Raw genomic sequence first — 25,527 nt, 5'->3', positions numbered from 1 at the left:
GTAAATAGGCAGGTTTTCGTGGTAGGGTGACTAAACAAGCTTATGATGATGGGTAGGTATAGGTATGTAGGTAGATAGGTAGACATAGATAGGTAAGTATAGCTAGGTAGTTAAGGATGGGTAGGGAGATAGGCAGATAGGAATAGGTAGATAGGTAGCCATAGGTAGATAGGTAGATAGGTTGGTAGATAGGTGTGGGTAGGTGTACCGTGACTAAACAAGCTTATAATGACAGGTAGGTAAGTATAGGTGGGTAGATTGGTAAGTAGGTAGATACGTAGGTAGGTGTGGTAATTAAACAAGCTCATGACCCGAGGATTTGATATTTAGAGTGGTATAAAGAGACAGACAAAATCATTTACATACCATCAGCTTATGAACGAAAAAAATAATAGAAAACCCAGTAATTACCCGAGCATGTCACTGCATATCATATAAAATAGGGAACCGTTCAGAAGATTTCAACATTTAATAATTTCGCAAAGACAAATTAAAATCGACTTCGGTCTTGTTCCAATTATTATCGCCTCATCAGGGTCCGTCTTTCACCTGTCCTCGACCAGTCCAGGTGGTCCACGTGCCCCTAGTTACTGTTAGTGTTAATTAGGGTACGTGGGTAGTGGTAACCTGGTGATTTTTTTTGTTTGATTTTATGATGGCTTAAGGCAACTCTGACCCCATTTCCCTTAATTTTAGAGTAGCCCCCCCTAAGCCTCATCCCCGGCAACCCTAACCCCATTTTCTTCCTGTACCTCTTCCATTAAATCATTGTTCTTCTCTCTATTAACATTCCCTAACTTAAAACAAAGTCCTAACTCTTATTTATTTATCTCAAGAATAAGTAAATGCATATGGTTTTATTTTTAAGGCAACCCCCCTTTAAGGAAAAGTATCACATTCTTTCCATCCTTTCATTCTTGGTTTCTCTCCTTCATTTTCCTCGTGTTTCTTTTCTTTTTTTCTCTCTTTTTCTTTTTTCTTTCCTTCTTCCTTTCTTTGCGCTTCATTCTTCATTCCTTCCACTCGTTAGATCAGCCACGTATTAAGCATTTATGCATTTCATCTTCGTGACGTCACTTTATCACTGTGTCGTCCTAGTATAAAAATGAAAAGTTGTTGTTATGCTTTCAAGTGCTGTCTAAGGTAAAATGTGTTTCGTATGGGGTTTGCTAAATATATATACTCAACAAATGGATTATACATTTGAGCAGTGCACCTTCTCATCATTATCAAAACTCATGTAATTCTGAAAATGGGAGATAAAAGATGAAAATAAGACTGCATATAATTACAAGTGTTGTTCAGGTAAATTGTGTTTTAGATGAAGTTTGCCCAATACATTTTAACACTCAGTAAATCGCTCTAACACTACAACTTGAGCTCTGACAGTCCTGAGAGGGGATGTATCAACCCTGCGGCTGCGGCGGCGTCAGAGCTGCACCATCCATTGGGCCCATAGTAACAAGAGGTGGGGTGTGACAGCAGCGTCCATGACTCTTACATCTAGCATGAGCTTCCTATGTCGTATTCAGCTTTCGAGACACGTCTAAAGAAGACAAACAAACATATAAAGGGTGAAGTAACCTCCAGTCGCCACAGACAGTGAATGGACTATGCTACGTGGAAGAAAAGAAAAATAAGAAGAGAAAACTGTTGGCATTCGTGGAGCGGCGGGTATAAAAGGCCCCAACGCAGGCCGGCCGGGCACTACTGCTCGCGTCGCCGACCATCTTGCATATCTTCAACGCCGTTCCCAGCACCTGTGTAGATGTGGAAAGAGAGAACCCTCTGGCCATCGCACTTGAGGTGAGTTACCTGTGAACACCTGTGCTCATCTTCAACTCTGACGGATTTATCGCAACCTTTCTCCTTCACCTGTTTTGTTCTGCCCACCTGTTGAAATCTAAGTGATCGGCCCACCATTTTTCTTCTATTGCAAGATGTTAATGGATTTGTCTCTTACGCCTTTCTCTTCACCTGTTCCCCCCTCTGTTTAAGTGCGAATGCCTGTATGATAAAGAATACAGGCTTGCACTTTCCTTCCTTCATTCCTCATTACCCTGTCATTTATACCCTCCTCCTAGCAAGTGGTAGATTTGCCATTTTCTAATCTTTGCTTATTTTGTATTTCACATCTCCGAATAACCCAATACAGATACGCACATGCACGTATAGTTAGGGATAGCAACTTAATAGCTTGAAAATACTCTCAAATCGATATTAGCTACACAAAGCACAAAGAAGACGAAGCCTCCTTCCTATACCGCTTGCATGTCTTCCACACCTCTTCATTTGCATCACAATGTCTAGACTCACAAGGCCACGAGGGGGGCAGAGAAGTGAAGGGCGAGTGGGGGGAACTTACTGAGGGAGTGAGGCGACACTCAGGAGGGACATGAGGAACAATGAGGAGTGAAGAGTTGGTAATGAGTAAGAGGGGAAGAAAGGAAATGCAAAGAATGGAAATGGATTAAAAGTAAAGTTTCCTGCCATCTGCATTTGTGGGATTAAAAAGAGCATAATTAAAATATGGTCAAGGTACAAATATGCAATGTGTAGTCTCATAAAAAATACTTAATTGAAATCAGAAGAGAGTACAAATTCATGATAAAAACAAAAAGAATAAGAATAATCACTCCTAGTTAACCTAAAAAGAAGAAAAAAATAAAACTATTATTAATAAAAAAACGATAACAATCATCTAATTTAGCATGTAATAAGACCCGTTAAATGCCCCTAGAGTCCCCCTTTCACAGAGTCACATGACCACCACCTCTCGCCCTCTCCTTCCCCTCCCCTTCCCCCCTTTCCCTCCATCACAGTGCCAGGTGCCGCAACGAAGGGGGGGCGGGGGGGAGGGGTAGTGCCACCATATTTAGATGTGTCAGAGGGTGAAGGCAAAATACTAAGCTACCAACTCTCTCTCACTGACCCCGATGGTTATATTTGTTCTGTCTGGCTTCTCTCTCTCTCTCTCTCTCTCTCTCTCTCTCTCTCTCTCTCTCTCTCTCTCTCTCTCTCTCTCTCTCTCTCTCTCTCTCTCTCTCTCTCTCTCTCTTAGCCTAATAACACTAATGCTCGTCTGTTCGTCCAAAAGAAAATAAATAAGAAAAAGAAATCATGCAAGAAAGGAAGGAAAAAGATAAAGGAAAAGAAAAAGTAAGAGAAAAAGAACAAAGAAAGGCATATTCTCTCTTTTATCTCCTTCCGTGCCCTTCTTCGCATCTATTAATTTTTATATACGCCATTTTACACCTCTCCTACATATACACTCATCGTAATCTCTCTATTCCTCTATACTAAGTCATCACTGATCTCTATTCCCTTATCTCCCTCTTTATTAACGCCTCGTACATACCATTCACTCTCCATCCCTTCCCATTCTCAGCTTATCCTCTTAATATATTCTTCCCTATGCTGTCCAATCCCTGTTCTTCCCTACCTTGGCCCTCTTCTCCCCTTTTAACCCTTCACTCATGCATCACTAACCCTTTCTCCCACCCTGTGTTCATCCCTCATTCCTTTTGTCACCCTTTTCCTCTCCCTGGCCTGTTCTTCCATCCTTGTCTCCATGGTCTCACGCTGGATGCCTCCTCCTCCCCTGCTCCGTCACCCACCACCCCCTGCCTCGCCCCGCCACCTTCCCTGGGGCGGGGCAGGTTTGGCCACCACGCGCATAATCCTTCCATCAGGCGGCCCCCACGTGAACAGTTCCTCCATGGTTCCTCCCCTCCCCCCTTTGATCCCCCCCCCCCTTCATGCCTCCTACTAGCCAATCCCTCTCCTCCTCCTGCCTGACTCCCTCCTATCTCCATAACCTCCCAGTCTCTCCTCTCTCCCCGCCTGCCTCATGCCTCCCCCCACCCCCCCCCCCCCCCCTCCCCCCCCCTCCCTTCCTTTCTCCTCCATGTTGACCTCTTCTCTCTCTCTCTCTCTCTCTCTCTCTCTCTCTCTCTCTCTCTCTCTCTCTCTCTCTCTCTCTCTCTCTCTCTCTCTCTCTCTCTCTCTCTCTCTCTCTCTCTCTCTCTCTCTCTCTCTCTCTCTCTCTCTCTCTCTCTCTCTCTCTCTCTCTCTCTCTCTCTCTCTCTCTCTCTCTCTCTCTCTCTCTCTCTCTCTCTCTCTCTCTCTCTCTCTCTCTCTCTCTCTCTCTCTCTCTCTCTCTCTCTCTCTCTCTCTCTCTCTCTCTCTCTCTCTCTCTCTCTCTCAAAATAAGTGAATAAATGGATATCAATAAACTTTCAATGCTCTTGAGATCACACACATTAATACTTAACCTTATTAGCTCCTATTTATATACATATGAAAATGCTCCTAAAATCAACATATACCTGGAGACTAATAACTGCTGTGTCCCCGTTTGCCTACCTGTCTAATCCTTTCTTTTTTCACTTTCATTCTTAGTGACAATTAACGCCCCTCAACTCTCGTATTCATCTGTACATCTGGACAGGATTTTACCTTTTTCTATATTTCCTTTGTTTTCAGATATGGACTTTTAATCTCCCTTTTATTCTCTGTACCCGCTTTTGGTGCATTCCTAAGACTTTTTTCTTGCATTTTCCTTTTTCTTTTTTCTCCTGTGTTTTCCGCTCAATACTTCTGTTCTCTGTGCAAATTTTTAATGTTTTTTGTTTTCTTTCCCCAGACCTGACTCGAGCCTGGCCAGTTCAAAGGGGAGTCGTCTTGCCAACTGCGGGAACAAACTCGAGTTGAGTGTTTTGGCGCAGCGTCACAACGTGCCTTGAGGTGAGCCAGACCGTCGCTACACCTGATTATCGCTCCTAGTTTACTTCCATCCATGTAATGAATTGGTGTATTATACGAGGCTTAATCATTTCAAAACAAGATAAATCCCAAAAATATGCAATGAGACTAATAGACTCTTCCCTCCTCCTCCCTGACAGACCAAACCCCTGAACAAACCCTGGACTGATCATCTTAACTATTCTGCATCGCATTGAGCCTCATTAAGGAGTGAAATCCTTAAAGCCGTTCAACAGTACACAGAGTCGCGTCTCTTCGCAAAGTTTCCAGCTCGCCGCGCTCCCGCTTCGCCTTTGTGCTTCACTTGACCGTACACGCCGGCAAGATGGTTCAGGATCACAGCTACAAGTCCTACAACAGCTACGTCCCGGATCCCCAGGACAGGTTAGTAGAGAATCCTTGCATGGATGTGTTTTGTACCCGTAGAAAATTAAAACTCGATACCTTATTTTTACATGCATAACTTATTAACTACCCTTAAAATAACGATTACCTATACTTTTATCCCTTTATTGATCGGTTATTCATGTGCTTAAATCCCAGTCAGATCAAATCAATGTAGATCTGAATAATAAATGGCACCGCACGCGAGAGTGAGAGATAATATCAACCATAAACTAACTCTTTTCTTCCTATCCTCGTGCAGCAAATCCACCTACAAGGCCATGGTGACGGGGGGCTACAACAGCTCCCAGCAGCAGGCCGCCTCCAGCCCCGGCTCGAACGGCCAGCAGGGGGGCAACAAGAACAAGAAGAGCAAGACTGACGTGTGGGGTCCCATCTATCAGAACAGACAGCACTTCATCGACATGCATATCTGTTAGGTCTCCAGTCCTCCCTTGCTGGCCCTCGAGGCGGCAAGGCGAGCGTCTCCATGGGCGCGTGACAGCCTGGTCGCCGCCACTAAGTAGAATCTGTTAGTATTTTGCTCATATTAATCAATTCGCGCCGAGGGAAGAAAGGTTCGCCACTAACAGTCTCAGCCTCGGTCTTGTCACTGAGAGCTTCGTGCCATTGGTTGGTGTGTGTAATAGGTACAGGTTTCATTTTGCTAATCTCATTCACTTAATTCACTGTGGCGATGGAAGTTATTCATTAAATCATCATTTCGTGAGTTCATTTGGGTTTTCCTAAATGATGGTTCTCTTGCAAGTATCACCACCATAATCTTATTTTCTCGGGAATGGTTACCCCTTTTGCTGATAATCGAGTATCCCTCATAATGCAGTACAAAACATCATAATTAGATTCATATCTTCATACCACATGAGCATGATGAATAAACACTTATACTCGAATACAAAATTTTTATTGTTGACCTTTTCCGTTCGACCGAGTGTGCACAAGTCCATTTGATCTGAATTCTAATTACCTTCAAAAATGACCGACCAGTGGATCTAAAGGTAACTGTGAAGGTGAGGAAGATTCAGGCCGGAAGGCGCCGTGTCACGCTGCTCATCTTTGCCTTGGCCTTACGAACAGAGGAGTTATCATCCAAGGAAACACATGCGTCATACACTATTCCAGGTAACTGTATTTCCATGAAGTCAGGAATTGAAGGTCAGGAAATTAATTAATAGTAGGTGCCGGCCGTCCTATAAGACCGCATCTCCTAATTTACAACAACATATAAGAGGTCAAGTATTTTCTCTCGGTATCCATGTTTCTTACATTATAATGAGCGAAAAGGCATCTACATAATTAAATAGTGGCGTGCGTGACAGCGTGTAACAAATGATTAGATTTATAAGGATAACGATTACCTTTTAAGGAGGAAAATGATATATTGTGTATTTTGAAACAAGTCCAGCAGCGGCTTTCCAACCACAAAAAAGATAAATTCGTTATTCACTACAGCGTAAGTGTGACCTTGAAGTATTTCAGTATGTCAAACCACAGAAATCAATTAACGATAATGCATCTTACATTCTTCTCAAATACATGATTTTTTTGGTGCTTTATTGTGCACTAAAACGTAAAAGGAAACGTTTGCAGTTATTATTTTTTACAATGATATTCTTTCGCGCCAAAGTCGTAGGAGGATCTATTCCCTACCACTTGCTCATCCCTCGTCTTGTGCCGTCAGAACACACGAGGGGGTGAATGGCTTCCCCACCTCATCCATCACTAACGCCGGATTTTTTACACGTCGTATTGGCATATTTATTAGCATTAACTCGGCTAGTTTGGCTTTTTAGTTCCATGGATTGTCACAGTGTTAAGTAGACCGACATATTACAAACTCATTCTTAAGAAGCGGAATAAAAACAATCGATAAAACGGAGCAACCTCGCGGGTAAAAAGACGAATCAGACACATTATTGTTATCAAAGACTAACACGACGCTTGAAATATCAGGCGTATGTTTCCAGTGCCTCTCTAGACGCATCTGTGCCTGGCCAGGGTCATGAATACGTCCGGAAGGGCACATATGGTTGATCCGTGGTGGCTGTGCGTGGGAATGGGGGAAGGGGGCAATGCTCTCTCTCTCTCTCTCTCTCTCTCTCTCTCTCTCTCTCTCTCTCTCTCTCTCTCTCTCTCTCTCTCTCTCTCTCTCTCTCTCTCTCTCTCTCTCTCTCTCTCTCTCTCTCTCTCTCTCTCTCTCTCTCTCTCTCTCTCTCTCTCTCTCTCTCTCTCTCTCTCTCTCTCTCTCAAGTCTACGGGGCCGACACTGCATACTTGGGGCGGTGAGTCATATAGTTAAATTGTCTATCACTGACAGGTGGCTAATATCCCTGTCATCTAACATACACCAACACTGCTCGGAAGAGATACAGCACATATTTCATCAGGTGTGACACGCTCATGCTGGTAAATGCTGCTTAAAATTACTTCATAGTTATTGTATCCGACTGCAGTACTTAAGAATGTCTATACTCTTCCACTTATTGTGTATGAATGCAGTCGTGTTTTTTTCCAAAGTCGTGAAAATACGTGGATATCCTAATTTGTGCTCACCTGACCTACGTGACAGAGCTCAAGTAGGGTGCGCGCCAGAACGGTACACCTGCTTTCACCTTAAGAAGACCTTGCCTCTACCTGAACCTGGACACGTGCACACTAGGGATCAGTGTAAAGAGGTGACCCCTGCCATACATACACACAGACAGACAGGTAGACAGACAAACAGACAGACACATACAGATAGACAGACAGACAGACAATGGGACAGTTGGAGACTTACACACACACACACACACACACACACACACACCAATTTCGACTAGCTAGACATAACTTCATTTTTTCCATGTGTGTCTATTTCAGTTCGAGATAGGCTGCAATAGCAATAATAACAACAATAATGATGATGATGGTGATGATGGAGATGATGATGATGATAGTGACCTCCAGAAATCCCCGTGGCGTAAGAAGAGAGTCAGACGAGGGTTGTGAGAAATCTTTTTTCATCATGTCTGGAAGTTCCTTTGTATCACCCAAGGGAAGCATGAGCTGATCTTACGTGGCTGTGTGTGTGTGTGTGTGTGTGTGTGTGTGTGTGTGTGTGTGTGTGTTACTCATGGCCAAGCCTCGTCATCTTTCATACAGAAGATGGAGGAGGAGGAAGCAAGTGAGAAGGATGAAGAAGAAAAAGAAGGAAAGAAAGAATAGGAGGAAGAAAAAGAAGATGGAAAATTGCAAAGCTATATCTGCGTTACGTCAACTGATCAAAAGCAAAAAGTACGATGTAAGGAAATGGATGAATTAAAATCAAACTAGTTTCATTATCATAACAATGATAAAAAATGATGGAAAAAGAAAAGGAAAAGATGATGACGGCGACGACGACGACGACGACGACGAAGAAGAAGAAGAAGAAGAAGAAGAAGAAGAAGAAAAAAGAAGAAGAAGAAGAAGAAGAAGAAAAAAAAGGTAAAAGAAAAGGGATAAATGAACCCTAAAGCGCAGCAGACAAACGTTTTAAGGTCACTCGGAAGGAAGGAAAGGTAAAGGAAAAGTCCCACACTTAAACCTGCAGACCAATTGCATAGCAAGCAAACCCCGGGCAATGACGTCAATGCGAGACTGACCAATCTGATGACGAGAAACCGTCCAGTTGATGACGTCAATAGAGGAAGAAGAAAAAAAAAGAGGAAGTCAGGAAACCCAGTCTTGAGTGGTGGCGTGATTAATTTCCTTTCCTCGGATCCAGGACTGAGATGGTAGTTCATCGTTTCTGGGACATGTATGGTGGATTCAGAGTTTACTCATTTGATCCATATTCATCTTGGTAATTTAAGAAGAGGTAAAATAAATCCACTTCCTCCCGTCGGTGTGGAAGCAGCGCGGCACAAACGTCAGCAGAACCAGTCATGCAAGGTGATACTGATGATGATGGGAACGTTGCCGAGTCTCGACGGCCCGCCGGCACCAAGGCGTGTTGGGTTGCACGTAGGCAAAGCGCGTCCGCTTCCTATTTAAGGGGAGCCAGCCGCCACCTGCAGTCAGTCTACTCCAGACACACAGCAAAGAAGGCAACAGTCACTCCCAACTCTACTGATTTCTCATCTGTAGTGACAGTTGTCTGCTGTCTCCCATCAACGTTCTTACTTTATTCAGGTAAGATAGATGATACTGAAACGCTTATGGTGTCATCATATAAGTTAACACTGAAACAATCTCATTTCTCAAACTTCATGCTCATATGATTACAACTTGGATTTCCTGTTATGACTAAACTAACTCGTGTCCTTTCCACCTGTACAGGCATCAGTCATCCCTCGTGAGTCAACAATGGGTCAGAACAAGGTGTACACCTCTACCGCCTACGGCCACCCCGAGGCAAGGTGAGTCGCACTGTCTTGAAGCCATGTGTCTGCACCACTAAGCAGTGTGCACCAGAACCCTCCTTGTCGGAGATTTCAATGCATGTTCATGTGTGATCTTTCACTTTGGTCAGCATATACTTATATTGAGTTTAAATAGATTATAAGACTTTTCATGGAGAAGTGTGTACGAAACAAGTGTGTGACCACCCCTTTCCTTCCTCCTCTGCAGCAACAATGGCTCGTACAAAGCCACGGTGAAGAGTGCCACCGCCCAGCAGGCCGCCACCTCTCGACCCAGCACGAGCGGCCGCAGCGGCGAGAACAAGGGCAAGCCCGACGTGTGGGGGCCGATATACCGCAACAGGCAGAACTTTGTGGACATGCACATCTGCTAGGGCACGCCGCCGCTGGCCGGACTTGGGACCAGTTCGTTAACTGCCAGACGGCTGAAGCTCAGAGGCGAGGCACACACACGTCGCCCCGTGGAGCACGACTCGCCGCGGCGTCCAGACGGACAACAACACATCGGTTGTGCCTGGGGGTGTGCCCAGGAGGACCACTGGTGAAGACGCTGTGTCTGGTGATGACCAAGTCTCCTTGTCGATGACAGTCGACGAGAAGGCGTGTCACAGGCGTGTCACCACCCACCCGAGCAGAGATGCTGTGTTGCTGTCCTTTTCTGCCCCCCATCCCCCCTATCCTGCCACGCCCCTTGTGGTGACAGAAGCACGGCCCTCACAACAGTGCCACTGCTGGCACCTCACTGCACTGCCCTCAGCTATCCACCCACATAAACTGTTTTGTTCCCGTATACGAGGAACATTTAGAATGTAGCAGAGCACTTTTTACTTATTAAACATGAATAATAAATATGTTATGATATAATCGTGACGGTAAAATACGACTCGTGATATTTTATTACATCCATATTCAACTGTTCAAAGTATTGGGAACATGTAGCAATAAAGTAACTTTGATATTGTGAACTATGATTGTACGTTGTCTTAGATCGATATCAATGCATGAAAACAAAGAATTTTGATGCTGATGAATGATGCGGAAGTCGAGCTGTGCAAGGAGGGAAGTGAATCCACTTCACTCCAGTGTAACATGGTGAGTAAGCCTGTTTAGTAACGTATGATGAGTGGAAAGTATAAATGTATGTATGCGTCGGTGCTGGTGCGCGTGAACATAAGAACATAAGGAGTCTGTAGGAGGCCGGCAGGACTATAGGCTACATAAGTCCCTGTAAACCTAATCCCACCTAACCTTACTATCCGTGAAGATGTAATACTTCCGCTCTACAATAGTTTAGTCGGACCCCACTTGGAATATGCGGTACAGTTTTGGTCTCCTCACCATGCAAAGGACATTGCTAAATTAGAAGGTGTTCAGAGTCGGGCAACAAAAATTATCCCTTCCTTGCGCAACAAATCCTACGAAGAAAGGCTTTCCACCCTTAACATGTTCTCTCTTGAGAAACGTCGCCTCCGAGGAAAACTGATCGAATGTTTTAAAATACTTAATGGTTTCACGAATGTAGACAGAACAAAATTGTTTATGATCGATGACACTTTGCGAACGAGGAACAATGGCATAAAACTCAAATGTAGACAAGTAAATTCAGACTGCACCAAATTTTTCTTCACCAACGTTGTAGTGCGAGAATGGAATAAGCTCCCACCGCCAGTGGTCCAATGTAACAAGACTGACTCCTTTAAAAACAAGCTCGACCGTCACTTCCTTGAACTTAATATTAACTAGAGTAGAAAAGCAACGTTTTGGAGCCATCTGATTAGTATAGATTCACTTAGGTTTAAGGACAGACCACCTAGTCTGGACCATGGGGTCTGTGTGGTCTGATTTTCTATGTAATTCTATGTAACTGATATCCCAGTATAATGATTGGGTGTCGTCACTAGTGCACTGCTACAAGTTTACCTTAAAAAGTTTCGTTTTCTACACGTTCACTATAAGAAAGAATTGATACAGTATATATAAGCCTAACTATAGCATTTTGAATATTGTAACAAAGTAGGGCAAAGATGAATTTTGGACAGGTTATGAATGCGCGTGGCCTTGGTGCTCACCTCTTTTTCACTGACCCTCGAACATGTGGCGGGTAAGAACCCCTTACCTCCGACACAGAGCAAGTGTGACGCCCGGGTTACCACAGTTTACCTTCCTCAGGCTTCCCCATAAGGGAAAGGATGAACAACTGAATGAGCTGCATGGGACCCGACTCCCTAAACTGGGATGCGAACCAGCTGATCAGTCACTAGGCGTGCTAATCGATAACTTTCCTCTTATGCGTTGCTAAGTTTCCAAACATTAGCCAAGCAAATATCAGGTTCCAAATATAACTCTTAACTGGCCATATTCAGCAGTCTTTGCCTATTTTGTTGGTCTGCTCTGACTTCAACAAGGGCTATTACAATAATTAGTATTGGGAAGAGGGAATATTGATGAAAGTGTAGCCTACTAATTTCGAGATGCTGACTGCTTATTTATGGACAAAATATGATGTTGTTTATCATGGAGTAGTATTTTTCTCCGGAAATCACTAAATAATTGACTTTTCAATGCCTTCTGTGCACCCGCGGCCGCAAAATAGCTCACAGAGAGGTTCAACAAGGGGGGCGGGTGGGAAATCGGGATTTTTGGGTGGGAGAGTATATATTTGAACTACTCCAACCGGACTTTACATAACCTATCTCACTTGTTACTGTACTGCATTCAGGGACCAAAAAGAAATCCATGTTGTTAGTATTAACTTTGCCAGAGGTGGCAGACGCTTTCATCAATATTATCCGGGGAAGAAACAGCTTCATGGGCCTGTACTACCAGGCTGTGCACATGAAAAATATTTATAATTATTTGGTGCGAATGTTGCCATCTGTGGAAAAGGTACTGGGACTGAAAGTAGAGAAACATAGCATTATTTACAACGGCGAACTCCTCACCTGTTTCTCTAAGTCCAACACATGAAAGGAACAGGACAGTCCCGCCTTCAAACCTCTCTGCATGCAACTCTAGAATGAGTATAGACTGTTTTCTCCAATACATATACTTATAGTAAAAGTTCACCTTCCTATATTTAAAATCAATTCAATTTTTATTAGAATATAAAGAATATAGAGAATCCCAGAGTTGGCAGATTTTCATTTTTAAAATTCAGAAAAAAAAAATTACTTCTATATGCCACACTACCTAGCACAAAATGAAAAGAAAAAAATCTCGCATGAAGGCTTACCTGTCCTATCTCTCTAATCAGATGTTGTAGGTGTTGTGGGTACATATTTTCGTGTTAGGTGTGGGTAGATATTTTCTGGGCCCGGAAATCTGCGTCGGGGGCCGTGTCGAGGAGGGCCGCCATCCCGATTCCCGTCCCTTCGGCCTCTCCGCACCATGCCTGGCTTCAGCGCAAAGGTGAGGCGCGACTCTTTCCCCTGTTCCCTGATACTCGTGGCCTCGGCGTGGGTTCCGAGGCTCTAGACGTGTGCATGAACATCACCTCTCATAGTATAGCGGGGTAATGGTGGCGTGGGTGGCGAAATAGAAGAATTGTGAGGGAAAAGGTGAAGGTGTGGCCAGCGTGTTGTGGCCGCCGCGTGTTGTTGACGGGGCGGAGACAAAAACCATGGACGGGAGTGTTGATAGTGGCGGTAAATATACACCACCATCCTCTGCTCTATAGTTATGTCTTAAGGGTCGTCGGGATCGTAATGTGTCTCCGCCGGCCGGTAATTGGTGAAACAGCTTTGTGGTGGTGGCGCTGTTTATCAAGTTTTACACCCGCTGCATTGTGGAGGTGGACGCCACATTTTCTGATTACGTGCACTCTTTGACATTACCATATTCTGCATACATGGAGTGGCTTAAGAGTCCCTACCCCTCATGTTAGATTGTTAGGTCTGGTTAGATTAAAGTAAGGGTAATTATATAGTTCTGCACCCATGATAGTGTGGCGTTTTTTATAACATTTTCCTGTGCCATATCCTCCCTCATGGTCATATGAGTGCTGATTTTTCCTTATTTCTGCACACTGTAATGAAACATTCCTGGTGTGTTTTGATGTGCTGGCTATTAATTTGCATTATTTTCCAGAAACCATTACTTTTTGTCAGGCTAAGGATGATTTTGGAAATTAGTATTTTCCACGGACAGTAGTCACCGGATTACCAGAAACATCAAAACTTACCAGTAATAAATAGGTTTTGCACCATTGTTAGACCCTATGGAGTCACTGAGTAAGAATAAAGGCCTAATATTCACGAAATGGTGGCCTCCTCTGGCGGCGGCTGTGGCGGCGGTCCATCCGGTGTTGCAAGAAATGTTCACTACTCGCCTCCAATATTGGCCCCACGAGAATAATAACCTTACCAAGGTCTCACATACTGTTGTACTTTTCTAGTTTTACCAGTGCATCATACATGGGGGGGTCCATGGGGGGACGAAGCCCCCTGTTAGAGGTTAGGTTATGTAAAATTCGGTTGGAGTAGTTTAAATATGCTCCCCCACCCAAAAAATAAAATTCCTATGGGTTCCCCAAGTTGAACCTCTGTGAGCTGTTTTGCGGCTGCGCTGGTGAGTGCACAAAAGGCATTGAAAGGTCAATCGGGTAATGATTCGTTTTATCAATGTTACTAATTTTGAGATGACTGCTTATTTCTGAAGAAAATATGATGTTGTTTATCATGGAGATAGTATTTTTCTCCAGAAATCACTAAAGGATCGACTTTTCAATGCCTTTTGTGGACCTGCAGCTGCAAAATAGCTTGCAGAGAGGTTCAGCTTGGGGGACCCATGGGAAATCTTGGGTTTTAGGTGAGGGAGCATATTTAAACTACTCCAACTGAACTTTATATAACCTAACCTTTAACAGGGGGGCAAACCCCCTCCTAACCAGGGGGACTGCATCCCCCCTGGACCCTCCCCACACGTATGTGACTTATTTCTCCCAACACCGGCTGGACCGCCACCAGGGGAGGCTACACTTTCGTGAATATTATCCCCTATTTTAACAATAAAGAAATAGTCCTTGAATTTGATTTAAAAAGTGTTTCCATGATTATTGAACGTTTGTAGAAAAGATATATGAAGGACTAGTGATGTTTCATAAGGTAGGTAATGAAATACTGGCATGTTGATAAAAACGAATCTTAACCGTCAATCATTTAGTGATTTCCAGAGAGAAATACTATCTTCATAATAAACAGCATCATATTTTGTCCAGAAATAAGCAGTCAGCATCTCAAAATTAGTAGGCTACTCTTTTGTGAATATTCCCTAAATAAAGTTAGTGAAACTTATCTAAGAAAGAGCAGAAGGTAAGAGGGAAAATCCAGTTGGGCTTTGGGAAGGAGAAACTGACGAGCACCTCGCTCTGATACAGGCTCAGCCCCTCATGTATAGCAATTCAGCTTTCTCTGCTTTGGATTGTCTAACTTCATTCTTCACACAGAGGAACTAAGCAGACTTGCTATTGTTCCAAATGTTTACTTCATATTGACTGGGCTGTCACTTATAATAATTTTTGTATGGAGCACCTCGATTATAGTGACATCAAGCTATGGTTAATGTGGGCACTTATCGGCCAGATTTCTGACAACATTCAGTCATCTGGTTAAACATTATAGTGCCCAGAGAAAATGTGGCCGTTTGCAACCCATCCCTACGCTGCTTACTAGGAGTGGTACACTGGCCTCGCACATAAAATGTATTATAATTCTTATAAAAGTAATATTTAGTGGGTCTTATCTGTAAAATGTTTGATCTGGGTTTTGTGTGAATTTATAATAGCACTAATCATCCATAACTTATTTTACCACCACTTAAGCATAAGTCAGCTCTTTGTGATCTTCAGTATTGATTCCTCATGGAGCACTCTACGAGTGATATTACTTCCTAACTGATTCATGGTAACCCTTAAGCATTTCTGTGAAACTTGCAGTTGCCTTAGGCTTATTGAAAGGATTTGTATGAAACCTTCCTTTCTAAGCCACCCTCCTACAAATTTTATCCCTCTGTACTTTTACCTCTGGTCTCCTTTCAGGCCAGTCTTTTTACTGTGGTAGACAAGTCACTTTTTACTGTACTGTAGTTGTTTGGATTTCAACTTGCATAAAAATACACATGTTTACTTTGTTAATGCCTCATAATTCTGCCCCACAGCCAATACTGATAGATGGCGCCGGGCACCTGTTGGGTCGCCTGGCCGCCATTGTTGCCAAGACCACGTTGACAGGCCAGCGCGTGGTGGTGGTAAGGTGAGTGGGAAAGACGTCAGTCACAAAGTATTTGGTCTTTGTGGAAGGCAGGCTCATTAAGTTAATCCCATTTCATGTTTATACCAAATTTATTCCTTAACCCTTAAACACATACCCTATTAAATTATACACTAACACATATAGGGGTCCATGCAGACCCCAACTTTTGAAAAATAAAAATAAAAATACTTTAATTGTATTTTATTCAAACTAAAAGCACCATGGGCAGTGTCAAACTTAATCCTGTTTCTGGAGAAACAAATATATGTTAGATAGATTGGATACCCCCCAAAAAAATCTCCAAAACTCATGAAAAATAATACACCTGTTCACAATACATTTTGTATCAGGCCCTCCCATGCAAGTACTCCCATGTAACATGTCCCAAGTACAGCCTGGGAGTGTGGGATGCAGCTGATGTATCCCTAGCATTCTAGCACCACTGCTAGTTCTGAGGCAAGCTGTCGAAAAAGTTCATATTTTATTAGTGAAAAACTGGAGTATTTTTGTACAAATGTACATTAGTACAGTTGCAATTCATAGAAAATTATTACTTACATTTGAGGAATGCAATTAAGGCATTGAAGGAGGATGTTGCATCTGCAGAGAGCCTCCTGATACAACTAAAGTGCACATTGCGGCTTTTCCTAACATCTTTCCGCGGACACTTCCTGCACCGTACTATGCGAGAGCTGATATTGAACAACACCGCCTGCTACATTAGGACGCTGAACATCAATGGGGATGTTGCAGACGGTGGATATGTAGGATTGCAAGGGGAACTGGGGTGAACCAGTTGTCCACAGTTACGTTCTTGTTGGTGTTATGATATGGTCTACGTAGTCAGCTCCTTCGTCAGGCAGTGTCCCAGGCCGAGGTTTCCTTGAGCTGGTGGATCTCCATTCCCCAAATACAGTTTTGGCCCCAATAGGTTCTCCCTTGTGTTGTCAGTTATAAGGACAAGTTTCAGTCCATACTTGGCAGGCTTATTGGGAATGTACATCTTGAACAGTCAGCGCCCATTATATATGTAAATATATATACATATATATATATATATATATATATATATATATATATATATATATATATATATATATATATATATATTTGGGGGGGGACTAACGTAATACAACGTTGTATTACGTATACACATACGTGGGGTTGAAACGGGCACCAATCGCTTCTACACTGGACATGGAAAGAGCGAGAGCGACATGCACACAACATCAACAACAATCAAAGAGAACACAAAAGCTATCAGGCATCACAGCTGTCTGGCGCCAATGAGGCGGCTGTGTTACCATTGAGAAAATATAATGGGGTCCGATCCGACCCCCGGATGTGTTTAAGGGGAAATTTCGGCCGCTTGGCACCGATATCGGTTGTTGGGTCCTCCTACCTTTATTTATTAACTCAGGTAATTATTATTTCTACACATTATGTATTTATATGCAATACATCTACACCTGAAACGTTTTTTAAAAATCTGCAATAGTTTCTTTGTAGTACAGTATGTTTGACGATGACAAAAGACATTCAAAATCACAACTATACTTCAAAACTATAACTAAGATGGCAATTTCCTCTTGATTACAGATACTAGACATAGAAAAGTAACTTTTGCAGCATTTTCAGTGATCGAGCTTAATTACAACAATTTCAGTAAACCTCAAAGTGTCACATTTTTTTTTCCGTCTGAAATCCGAGTTATATAAGTCTCCCATAAATTTATTTGAGGGAATTAATGCATGATCTTGCCCATGATTGTCAAGATGAGTGAGATATTCATTTTGCTTTTGGAATTTTTCAGATCGGTCAAGTATTGACAAAGTTAAGCCACATTTTATGCTCCGAAAATAAGTTTTGAGAAAACGGCATTTCTTTGTGAACATCTTCAATCACACCTAACTAGATTTGTCAATGCTTTGAGCCTCGCCACAGATATCAGTATCACTACACCGTCGTCACTGACTTCGTGTGTCTCCCTCACCTCCTGAGGCAATAGGCTGTGTCTGTATTCTGCACTAGACAAGTGGGAGCCATGTGGTGAGCTCAACAAAGCCTGGGCGGATGAGCTGGGCCCCGCAGCGGTGAGATGGGTAGTGATTGTGGCGGACTCAGGTTGGCCGTCTTTCCTCCATCTCTTCAGTGCTTTCTTGATGTTTGCTTCCCTGAGCGCTTTCTTTTTCTTACTTGGAGGTGCCATGGTCACTATAGCAGTCCAAAAAACGTAAGAAACCAGCTGATGGAAGCAACAGGTCCGAGATACGCAGAGTGTAGCTTCCTCCTCGTGACTTTCAACAGTACTAACTGCACACTTCGGCGAGGTCAAGCAGCTGGCCACGAGCCCCTGCCGCAGTGAAGCCCACACTGTCGTACAGTAATATTTCTCAGAAAAATTCCAGAAAACAGTCGAAATTTCGAAATAAATACAAGGAAAACAAAGCCTTGCGTAAAGGGGGCGTGTCCGTAGCGGATACATTTAAAGATCCAGCCATTTAAAGCCCCTTTACGTTGACATTTTGCGTCTGGCATCCAATCACCTCTACTGTGACACATCACCCAACAGGTTCACAAAGTTTGGAAATTTCGTCAATTTTCAAGAATATTGCCGAAATTCCCCCTTAAGGGTTAATATGGGAATATTTATTTATTAACTAAATATTTTTTTGTATGCAGGTTGTATTTCTTACTAATTTCTTTTTAATGGTTCCTTTCATTAGATGTGAAAAAATCAACATCTCTGGCTCATTTTACCGCAACAAATTGAAGTACCTGTCCTTCCTGCGTAAGCGGTGCAATGTTAACCCCAAGCGTGGCCCCTTCCACCACCGTGCTCCTGCCAAGATCTTCCAGCGTACTGTCAGGGGTGAGTGACACACTAAGCCCTTTAATGCAATAGCCATCTTAGCCTCATTTTTTCTGAAATATGCATTCAGAATTTATTGTGGGAATTTTTTTATTTATTTATTTTTTTATTATTTTTTTATTTTTTTTATAATATACTGGAAATAAGGTACTATTGATGAAAGAATGATCTAAGTTCTTAACCTTTCCACTTGACTCTGAGTATATTGCTAGACCAGCCATTATACCAAGTTTTCTCTTCTCAAAAGGTATGCTGCCTTACAAGACCAAGCGGGGTCAGGAAGCTCTGAAGCGCCTGAAGAGCTTCGAGGGTGTTCCTCCCCCTTATGACAAGTCTGCCAGGAAGGTGGTGCCTGATGCACTGAGGATCATGCGCCTCAAGCCAGGACGCAAGGTGAGATGAGTGCTATATAACCCATATAAGGAGAAATTTTACTGCTCGTGCACTTACTGAAGTTTTGCATTTCCTTTCAAGTTAATGTTTTCAGGGTTTCTATTATTTTAGTGGTTCTACATTTACTTTCATATCCAATCAACTTTTCACTTGCAGAATCACAAGTTGACACACAAAATTATCCTCCATATTTTCAAGATATTCTCAAAATGGCTCTCATTACCTCCCTTTTCATATTCCCGTTTCATAGCCTGACTCTGAGCCCATGTTTTCAGTACTGCTTCCTTGGCCGCCTTTCCCACGAGGTTGGCTGGAAGTACAAGAGCGTGGTGTCCACTCTGGAGACTCGCAGGAAGCTGAAGGGTGCTGTCCTCTACAAGAAACGACTAACAGATAAGGTGAGATGCAATGCTCTTCCTCATAAGCTTTTTTTTTTTTTTATATATATTTTGATTGCTATGACTCCTTTTTTCTAAGTTTCATAATCTTAATGAATTAGTATGGCAAATGGGTGTTAATAATTCCTTTCCCCAATTTTCATTTTATTAATTTTATTATTTCTTGCTTTAGCTATGTATTGTTTCAGAATTATACCACTAAATCTATATTGATGCACTTATTTCTCTTTAGTCAGGGTAAATTAATCAGTGTGAGGTGAGGTGAGTGAGTAAATGTGACTGATGTGGGTAAATTTTACTTGCAGAAACTGAGGAGACAGGCTCTTGTTAAGGTGTCCAAGAGGGTTGAGCCCTACACCAAAGTTATGGTCTCCTATGGTGTAGATGGTCAATAAATGTCATCAATGGAGTAGTGGTTTTCCCTTCCTTATTGATAGCTAAGACAGAAGTTGTCATACTGTGAAATTGGAATAATGTACAGTGGTAGCACTTCATATAACCATAATTTTTCAGTACACCTTTGTTTTTTTAGAAACTAATATTGTAGGAAGAGAGCATATTTGACAGGTGAGTGGGAGACTTTTTTAAGACCATTGTGTATATATTTCAAGATGATAGTGATGTTAACTGATATTTGTACATACCCACGTTGACAATTTTAACAAAGATTCTTGGGAGTTTTATTTCAGGAAGTACAAACAAGATACAGCAGTTGGTATATCCAGGTTGATGCTTTTGACTACTCTGGCTTGTGAGGGTGAGTAATTTTTCTTTAATGCAAACTGAACTATATCAAGTTTTGTCTGATTAGTGAGTTTTGCCTCAAGTTTGTCTTTGGTCATATTTCCATCATGTGGTTCATTTTTTACTAAGATTTGTCATATGCTTTAGAACATTTTGCGTTGCCTTATTTTTTCTGATGAGTATTTACACCTAATAATGAGTTCCATGATATTTCTCATGCACTACCAACTGAGGAAAGTATAAATTCTTGCAAAGTTTTATGAAGCTTTTTGTCCTGACACTGTTCTCACTACCACCAGGACTGGGATGTCACGATCTGGAGCAGCATAATTTCTGCATAGGTAAGATTTTTCATGAGTCCTTTGGTTTCTTTTTATTCAAGTAAAAATATATTCAACAGCAGCAGCATCTAAGTTTTGTTATATGCTTTAAAACAATAGTACAATGATTTATTATTTATGATGATTATTTACACCTTATAATGAATTCCATGATATCTTTCATGCACTACCAACTGAGGAAAGTATAAATTCTTGACAAACTTCAACAAAGCTTCTTGTCTTGACACTGTTCTCTCCATTACCAGGATTAGGGCGTCACCATCTGGAGCAGCATAACCACTGTGTAGGTAAGTTTTGTCTGCATCGAGTACCTTGCTGCAGTTTAATGCAAAAATATATCCAATACTTCATCTTTACTTATTTTTGGTTCACATTTAAATGCATTGTACATTGCCTAATTATTCATGATGAGTAACTACACCTTATAATGAGTTCTGTGATATTTTTCATGCACTACCAACTGAGGAGAGAATATAAATTATTACAACTTATTGTTAAACTTAGCCCTGACACTGCTCTTTAATTCTTCACCAGGATTGGGATGTAACGTTTAAGTGGATCAGCATAATTGTTTAAAGGTAAGCTTTCCTGTACTGATTTTTAATATATGCATAATTGCCTCAAACTTTATATTACTGTATGATGATACTTTTCACCTTTTAATGACTTCATGATTTCTTTCATGCACTACCAACTGAGGATTGTATACAAACTGTCACATGTTAAATGATGACACCTCTTCTAAAGAATGTTTTCATCTTTCAGAAATACAGTACCAGGATTGGGATGTAACGTTTAAGTGGATCAGCATAATTGTTTAAAGGTTAGCTTTCCTGTACTGATTTTTAATATATGCATAATTGCTTCAAACTTTATATTACTGTATGATGATACTTTTCACCTTTTAATGACTTCATGATTTCTTTCATGCACTACCAACTGAGGATTGTATACAAACTGTCACATGTTAAATGATGACACCTCTTTTAAAGAATGTTTTCATCTTTCAGAAATACAGTACCTCAGATGTGATGGGTAAATCAGTTTTGTTCATGGTGAGTGTGATATGTTTATACCTTCTAAATAACTGAGATTTGAAGTAAATCTTTCCTGAACTTTCTGATTTTTTCCAATTTTTAGAATTAGGATAGTCTGTTGTCAGTTTATATAAGATGGTTTCTTTATTTCAGGTGGCCCTGCTGTGACCAATGTGCATGTCTGGAAGCTGATGTTCATTCAGGGCAAGTTTTCATTTTCTCATGTATGTACTTTTGGAATATTGTTTTTGTACAAAATTAAAAGCAGTGATGACAGAAAATATTGCGAAGGTGAACCAGCAAGGGGTGGCAGTGGTGGACGGCAGCACAAGCTTGCTTTAGGGGTCTGTTTCCCCTGGGAAGGTCTGAGAGAAGGGACTCATTATGCTCTTGAAGGGCAGCCTCCGAGAGGAGGGGCGGGACACCAGACAGCCCTAGGGATCCTGGCCGGGGGCAGGTCTGTGACACCATCTGCTGCTGGTGGAGGCAGCCCCTGGCTTTGGTTGGGAAGTTCCTGTGTCCAGCTTAGTTGAGTGTGATAAGCAAGGTGGCTTTTGGGCCATAACTCAATTCAGACTACTCTGTGCAGCTGAGCCTCACTGCCATCACTGCTGGGCGTTGCATCACATGTGCAATGATTATGAGAGCTGAGGGGTTAGTTTTTTGGACTCCCTGCAATGTGAATTTGTATCACTAAAGCGGGCTTCCCCTCACAGGTTCAACAACTGGATGCGAGCAAGGGGTGTTGATTAAGGCACAGCTGACACGAGTCTGCAATTTTCATATTTCAGGTAAGCAGATGTCCCCCAAAAGTTTGTTATTCTCATCCATCTCTTGATTATGCCACTTCAAGATAATTTACATGCGCTTGCTGCATTCGTGCTAGTATTCCTTTACTAATCCAGGCTTTCAGTAATTGACTAGTTTCCTGCCCTGGTCCTGATGGGCTTACTTTTATAAAATATTGCCTCTACATTTGTAGCACTCAAATTCAAACTCCTGTACTACTTGATATGTTTCACCTTAATTTTATTAGTTTGTCCATTTCCACTACCATACCTTACTTATCTCTGCATAACCATTTTTGCCTCTTGTTCAAACACCTGTACACAGTTTTAGTGATGAAATAAATGTAAATTCAATCTGCATAATCAACTTATCTTGAATTTTATGCAGTTGTCTTTTATGTAGATAATACTTGATTTAATGTTGTTATTATTATTACGTGATTTGTTGGCAGTATTGCCAGATGATTGAAATATACATTTTACTGAAAAAATTAACTCATTGAAGTATTCCAATTATATTTAAAGGTGTTCATTCAGATGTTTAGAAATCTTCTACTTAGTCAAATAAGTACTAGGAAGTGCAGCATGTATTTTTAATTTTTGTGAGGTCAGATTTATTAAAAAAACAATGTTAAATTGTTAGTGAAAAGCAGTGATGACAGAAAATATTGCGAAGGTGAACCAGCAAAGGGTGGCAGTGGTGGACGGCAGCACAAGCTTGCTTTAGGGGTCTGTTTCCCCTGGGAAGGTCTGAGAGAAGGGACTCATTATGCTCTTGAAGGGCAGCCTCCGAGAGGAGGGGCGGGACACCAGACAGCCCTAGGGATCCTGGCCGGGGGCAGGTCTGTGACACCATCTGCTGCTGGTGGAGGCAGCCCCTGGCTTTGGTTGGGAAGTTCCTGTGTCCAGCTTAGTTGAGTGTGATAAGCAAGGTGGCTTTTGGGCCATAACTCAATTCAGACTACTCTGTGCAGCTGAGCCTCACTGCCATCACTGCTGGGCGTTGCACCACATGTGCAATGATTATGAGAGCTGAGCGGTTAGTTTTTAGTTAAGGAAACTGCTCTGAAAGTCATAATCTAATGCTTTCATTATTTTTCAGGCTGCAGCTCACATCTTGCTTGAGAATAACAAGCAGCAGCAGCTGTATAGGTGCTTTACAATAGTCATTCTAATTAATCATGAGTAATTGTATGAGTTATTCTACTCCAGGGTTACACTGTTTAGCTTTATAGCCTATACATGTTTCATTGTTCAATAAACTGCAATAACTTTTTGTTTAATTATTATTAACCTTTTTTGTCTTGAGCTGGTAGTATGTACTTGTTTCCAAAGTAAGTCCAATTCTAATTGAATGACAATCAATTGAGAATGATCTGTCACCAACTAATTTACTGAACTACAAGGCATGAAATTATCTTTTAAGATGACTCAGTTTATTCATTTGATCCTCAACACTATTTTAATTTTGAAGTTGCTAACATTGGGTTTATTTTCTTTTATTTGAAAACTTGCAATAATCACATCAGTCTAAGTCATTTCCTTATATTGGCGAGTATTTGATCCCCTGTAATTTGCTTAAGTTGGGCAGTGTCTCATTACTAATCGATAATTTGAAACTTGGGTTACGTATTTCCACGAAGGTTGGTGATGAGATACTTGTGATGGTGGTTCGGCAGGAGACCAGCGGGCCTAGTTTGTAAGTGGGAGAGAACACAAGATAAAACGTCTGCTGCTCTCGAGAGATAAGCAGCAGCCCACAATAAACCCTCCTTGTTTACAGATAAGATCTTGATATGATAAACTAACACTCGAAAATTAGAGCTGTGCCAGATATATGATTGGGAAAGGAGAAGGGTACAGCTGTAGTCAGTGGTGACCGTGGTTTGCTTGCATAATTTGCTTCATGAAAGCCACACGAAAATAGGCAATAACAAGCCTAACTGGCTCTCTCTTTGACCATGACAAAACCTACGACTTCAAGTAACTGATAACGTATCTCGACTTCCCTATCTTCAGTATCAGTTGCGTTGCCAAGTTTCTCAATAATAACTTAAATAAATTTCAAACTACAATGCTTTAGTAGACTAACCAGAGAAATACTTCAACGCTGAGCCTTCGAGCAAATACAGGTGAAAAAAATAGTAATGAGTAATCTGCGGTTAAGGGCAGAGGAATATGGCAGCATTGCGCCATCCTAAACAGCCCGCCGCCTCTTGATGACTCCATCAGTTCGTGGCCGCTGGAGGCTGCAGCGGACTGACCTCAGATCCAGGCTGCGGGGCGCGTCGTCACCAGTCACCTGCGTGTACACAGTTATGGACACAGGTCAGTGAAGTGTTTGCAGTGTGTTGTGATCATGTCCATTGTTGTTAATAGTGTACTGTGGGTTTGACAACGTCTGCTGTGGATGAGAGGCCGATACACCGCAGAAATGAATCCTGAGTACATCCTATATGTTGGCCTGATGGCGACCAGCATGTTAACTGTTAACATGTTTTTATTTCAGTTTTGTGGGAGACAATGGTGTGTCGAGTTGTGGAAAAGACATTTCTTATGAGATGATGTTCACTTTTTCTCTCCACAGATGTGGGAATGTTGCTGCATTAGCCTACCAGATATTTGACATTCAGCCTTGTTGTTGCTGAAAGCTTGTCCAACAAGTTCCATTTTTTTGCGCATGATTGATTGATTGATAGTTTATTGTTGCAAGTAAAACAACAAAGGAGAAGGGAGGAGCATGCCATCCCAACCCCCAGGCAGTACAGAGTGTGATTATACAACTAAGGATACATGGAAATAGCATGTTTAATTACACTAATGCAAGGGGGTGAATATGAATTCCAAAGCTGAAAAAGAAAGACTAAAGCGTAGGCCGGGACGTCGAAGTTTAGAGGTCGCTCCAGCAACCCTTCCACAGACACTAAAATTTCTTCATTGATTACTAGAACAGCCTGTAGGTCAGTGACTGGCCAACGACTTGGCGCTGACTTGTCAAGTAGTTGTCTGCATTCTATCCTTGAAGTGTCTCGAGACATATAAAACAAGAAACATTGCAAAAATCAAAATAGATCCAGGGAAGGGAAAAATGTGAGCTTGGAAAAAAAAAACGGCATTCATAATGAGGACGAAGAGTCGCCGCCATTCGTTAG

At 42.0% G+C, this 25,527-nt stretch overlaps 2 protein-coding genes and 2 long non-coding RNA genes across 4 annotated transcripts in view; 3 read left to right on the top strand and 1 right to left on the bottom strand.

Moving 5' to 3' along the window:
• LOC126994712 (dynein axonemal heavy chain 7-like) overlaps positions 1 to 12,564 on the bottom strand; it is a 68,744-nt gene extending 56,180 nt beyond the window's left edge. Inside the window, exon 1 of the mRNA XM_050854006.1 lies at positions 12,497 to 12,564. The gene's annotated coding sequence lies outside the window, so the exon portion shown is untranslated. The remainder of the gene's footprint in view (positions 1 to 12,496) is intronic.
• On the top strand, positions 1,594 to 10,437 carry LOC126994822 (uncharacterized). Its single transcript, XR_007749642.1, has 6 exons — positions 1,594 to 1,806; positions 4,646 to 4,746; positions 4,905 to 5,148; positions 5,411 to 9,324; positions 9,472 to 9,551; positions 9,763 to 10,437. It is a non-coding gene; the product is annotated as an uncharacterized LOC126994822 (long non-coding RNA).
• Positions 12,565 to 12,893: 329 nt separating the features above from the next.
• On the top strand, positions 12,894 to 19,874 carry LOC126994703 (60S ribosomal protein L13a-like). Its single transcript, XM_050853999.1, has 6 exons — positions 12,894 to 12,962; positions 15,708 to 15,802; positions 18,529 to 18,674; positions 18,922 to 19,067; positions 19,343 to 19,465; positions 19,771 to 19,874. The coding sequence occupies exons 1-6, from the start codon at positions 12,942 to 12,944 to the stop codon at positions 19,858 to 19,860; spliced, it is 621 nt and encodes a 206-aa protein (XP_050709956.1). The 5' UTR covers positions 12,894 to 12,941; the 3' UTR covers positions 19,861 to 19,874.
• Positions 19,875 to 21,797: 1,923 nt separating this feature from the next.
• On the top strand, positions 21,798 to 23,651 carry LOC126994707 (uncharacterized). Its single transcript, XR_007749505.1, has 2 exons — positions 21,798 to 22,378; positions 23,478 to 23,651. It is a non-coding gene; the product is annotated as an uncharacterized LOC126994707 (long non-coding RNA).
• The last annotated feature ends 1,876 nt before the right edge of the window (positions 23,652 to 25,527 follow it).

The sequence above is a fragment of the Eriocheir sinensis genome, chromosome 7, assembly GCF_024679095.1.
Source record: "Eriocheir sinensis breed Jianghai 21 chromosome 7, ASM2467909v1, whole genome shotgun sequence".
NCBI classification, from domain to species: domain Eukaryota; kingdom Metazoa; phylum Arthropoda; class Malacostraca; order Decapoda; family Varunidae; genus Eriocheir; species Eriocheir sinensis.
The sequence above is the reverse complement of the archived record's forward strand: the minus strand, read 5'-3'. Positions and strand labels throughout refer to the sequence as shown.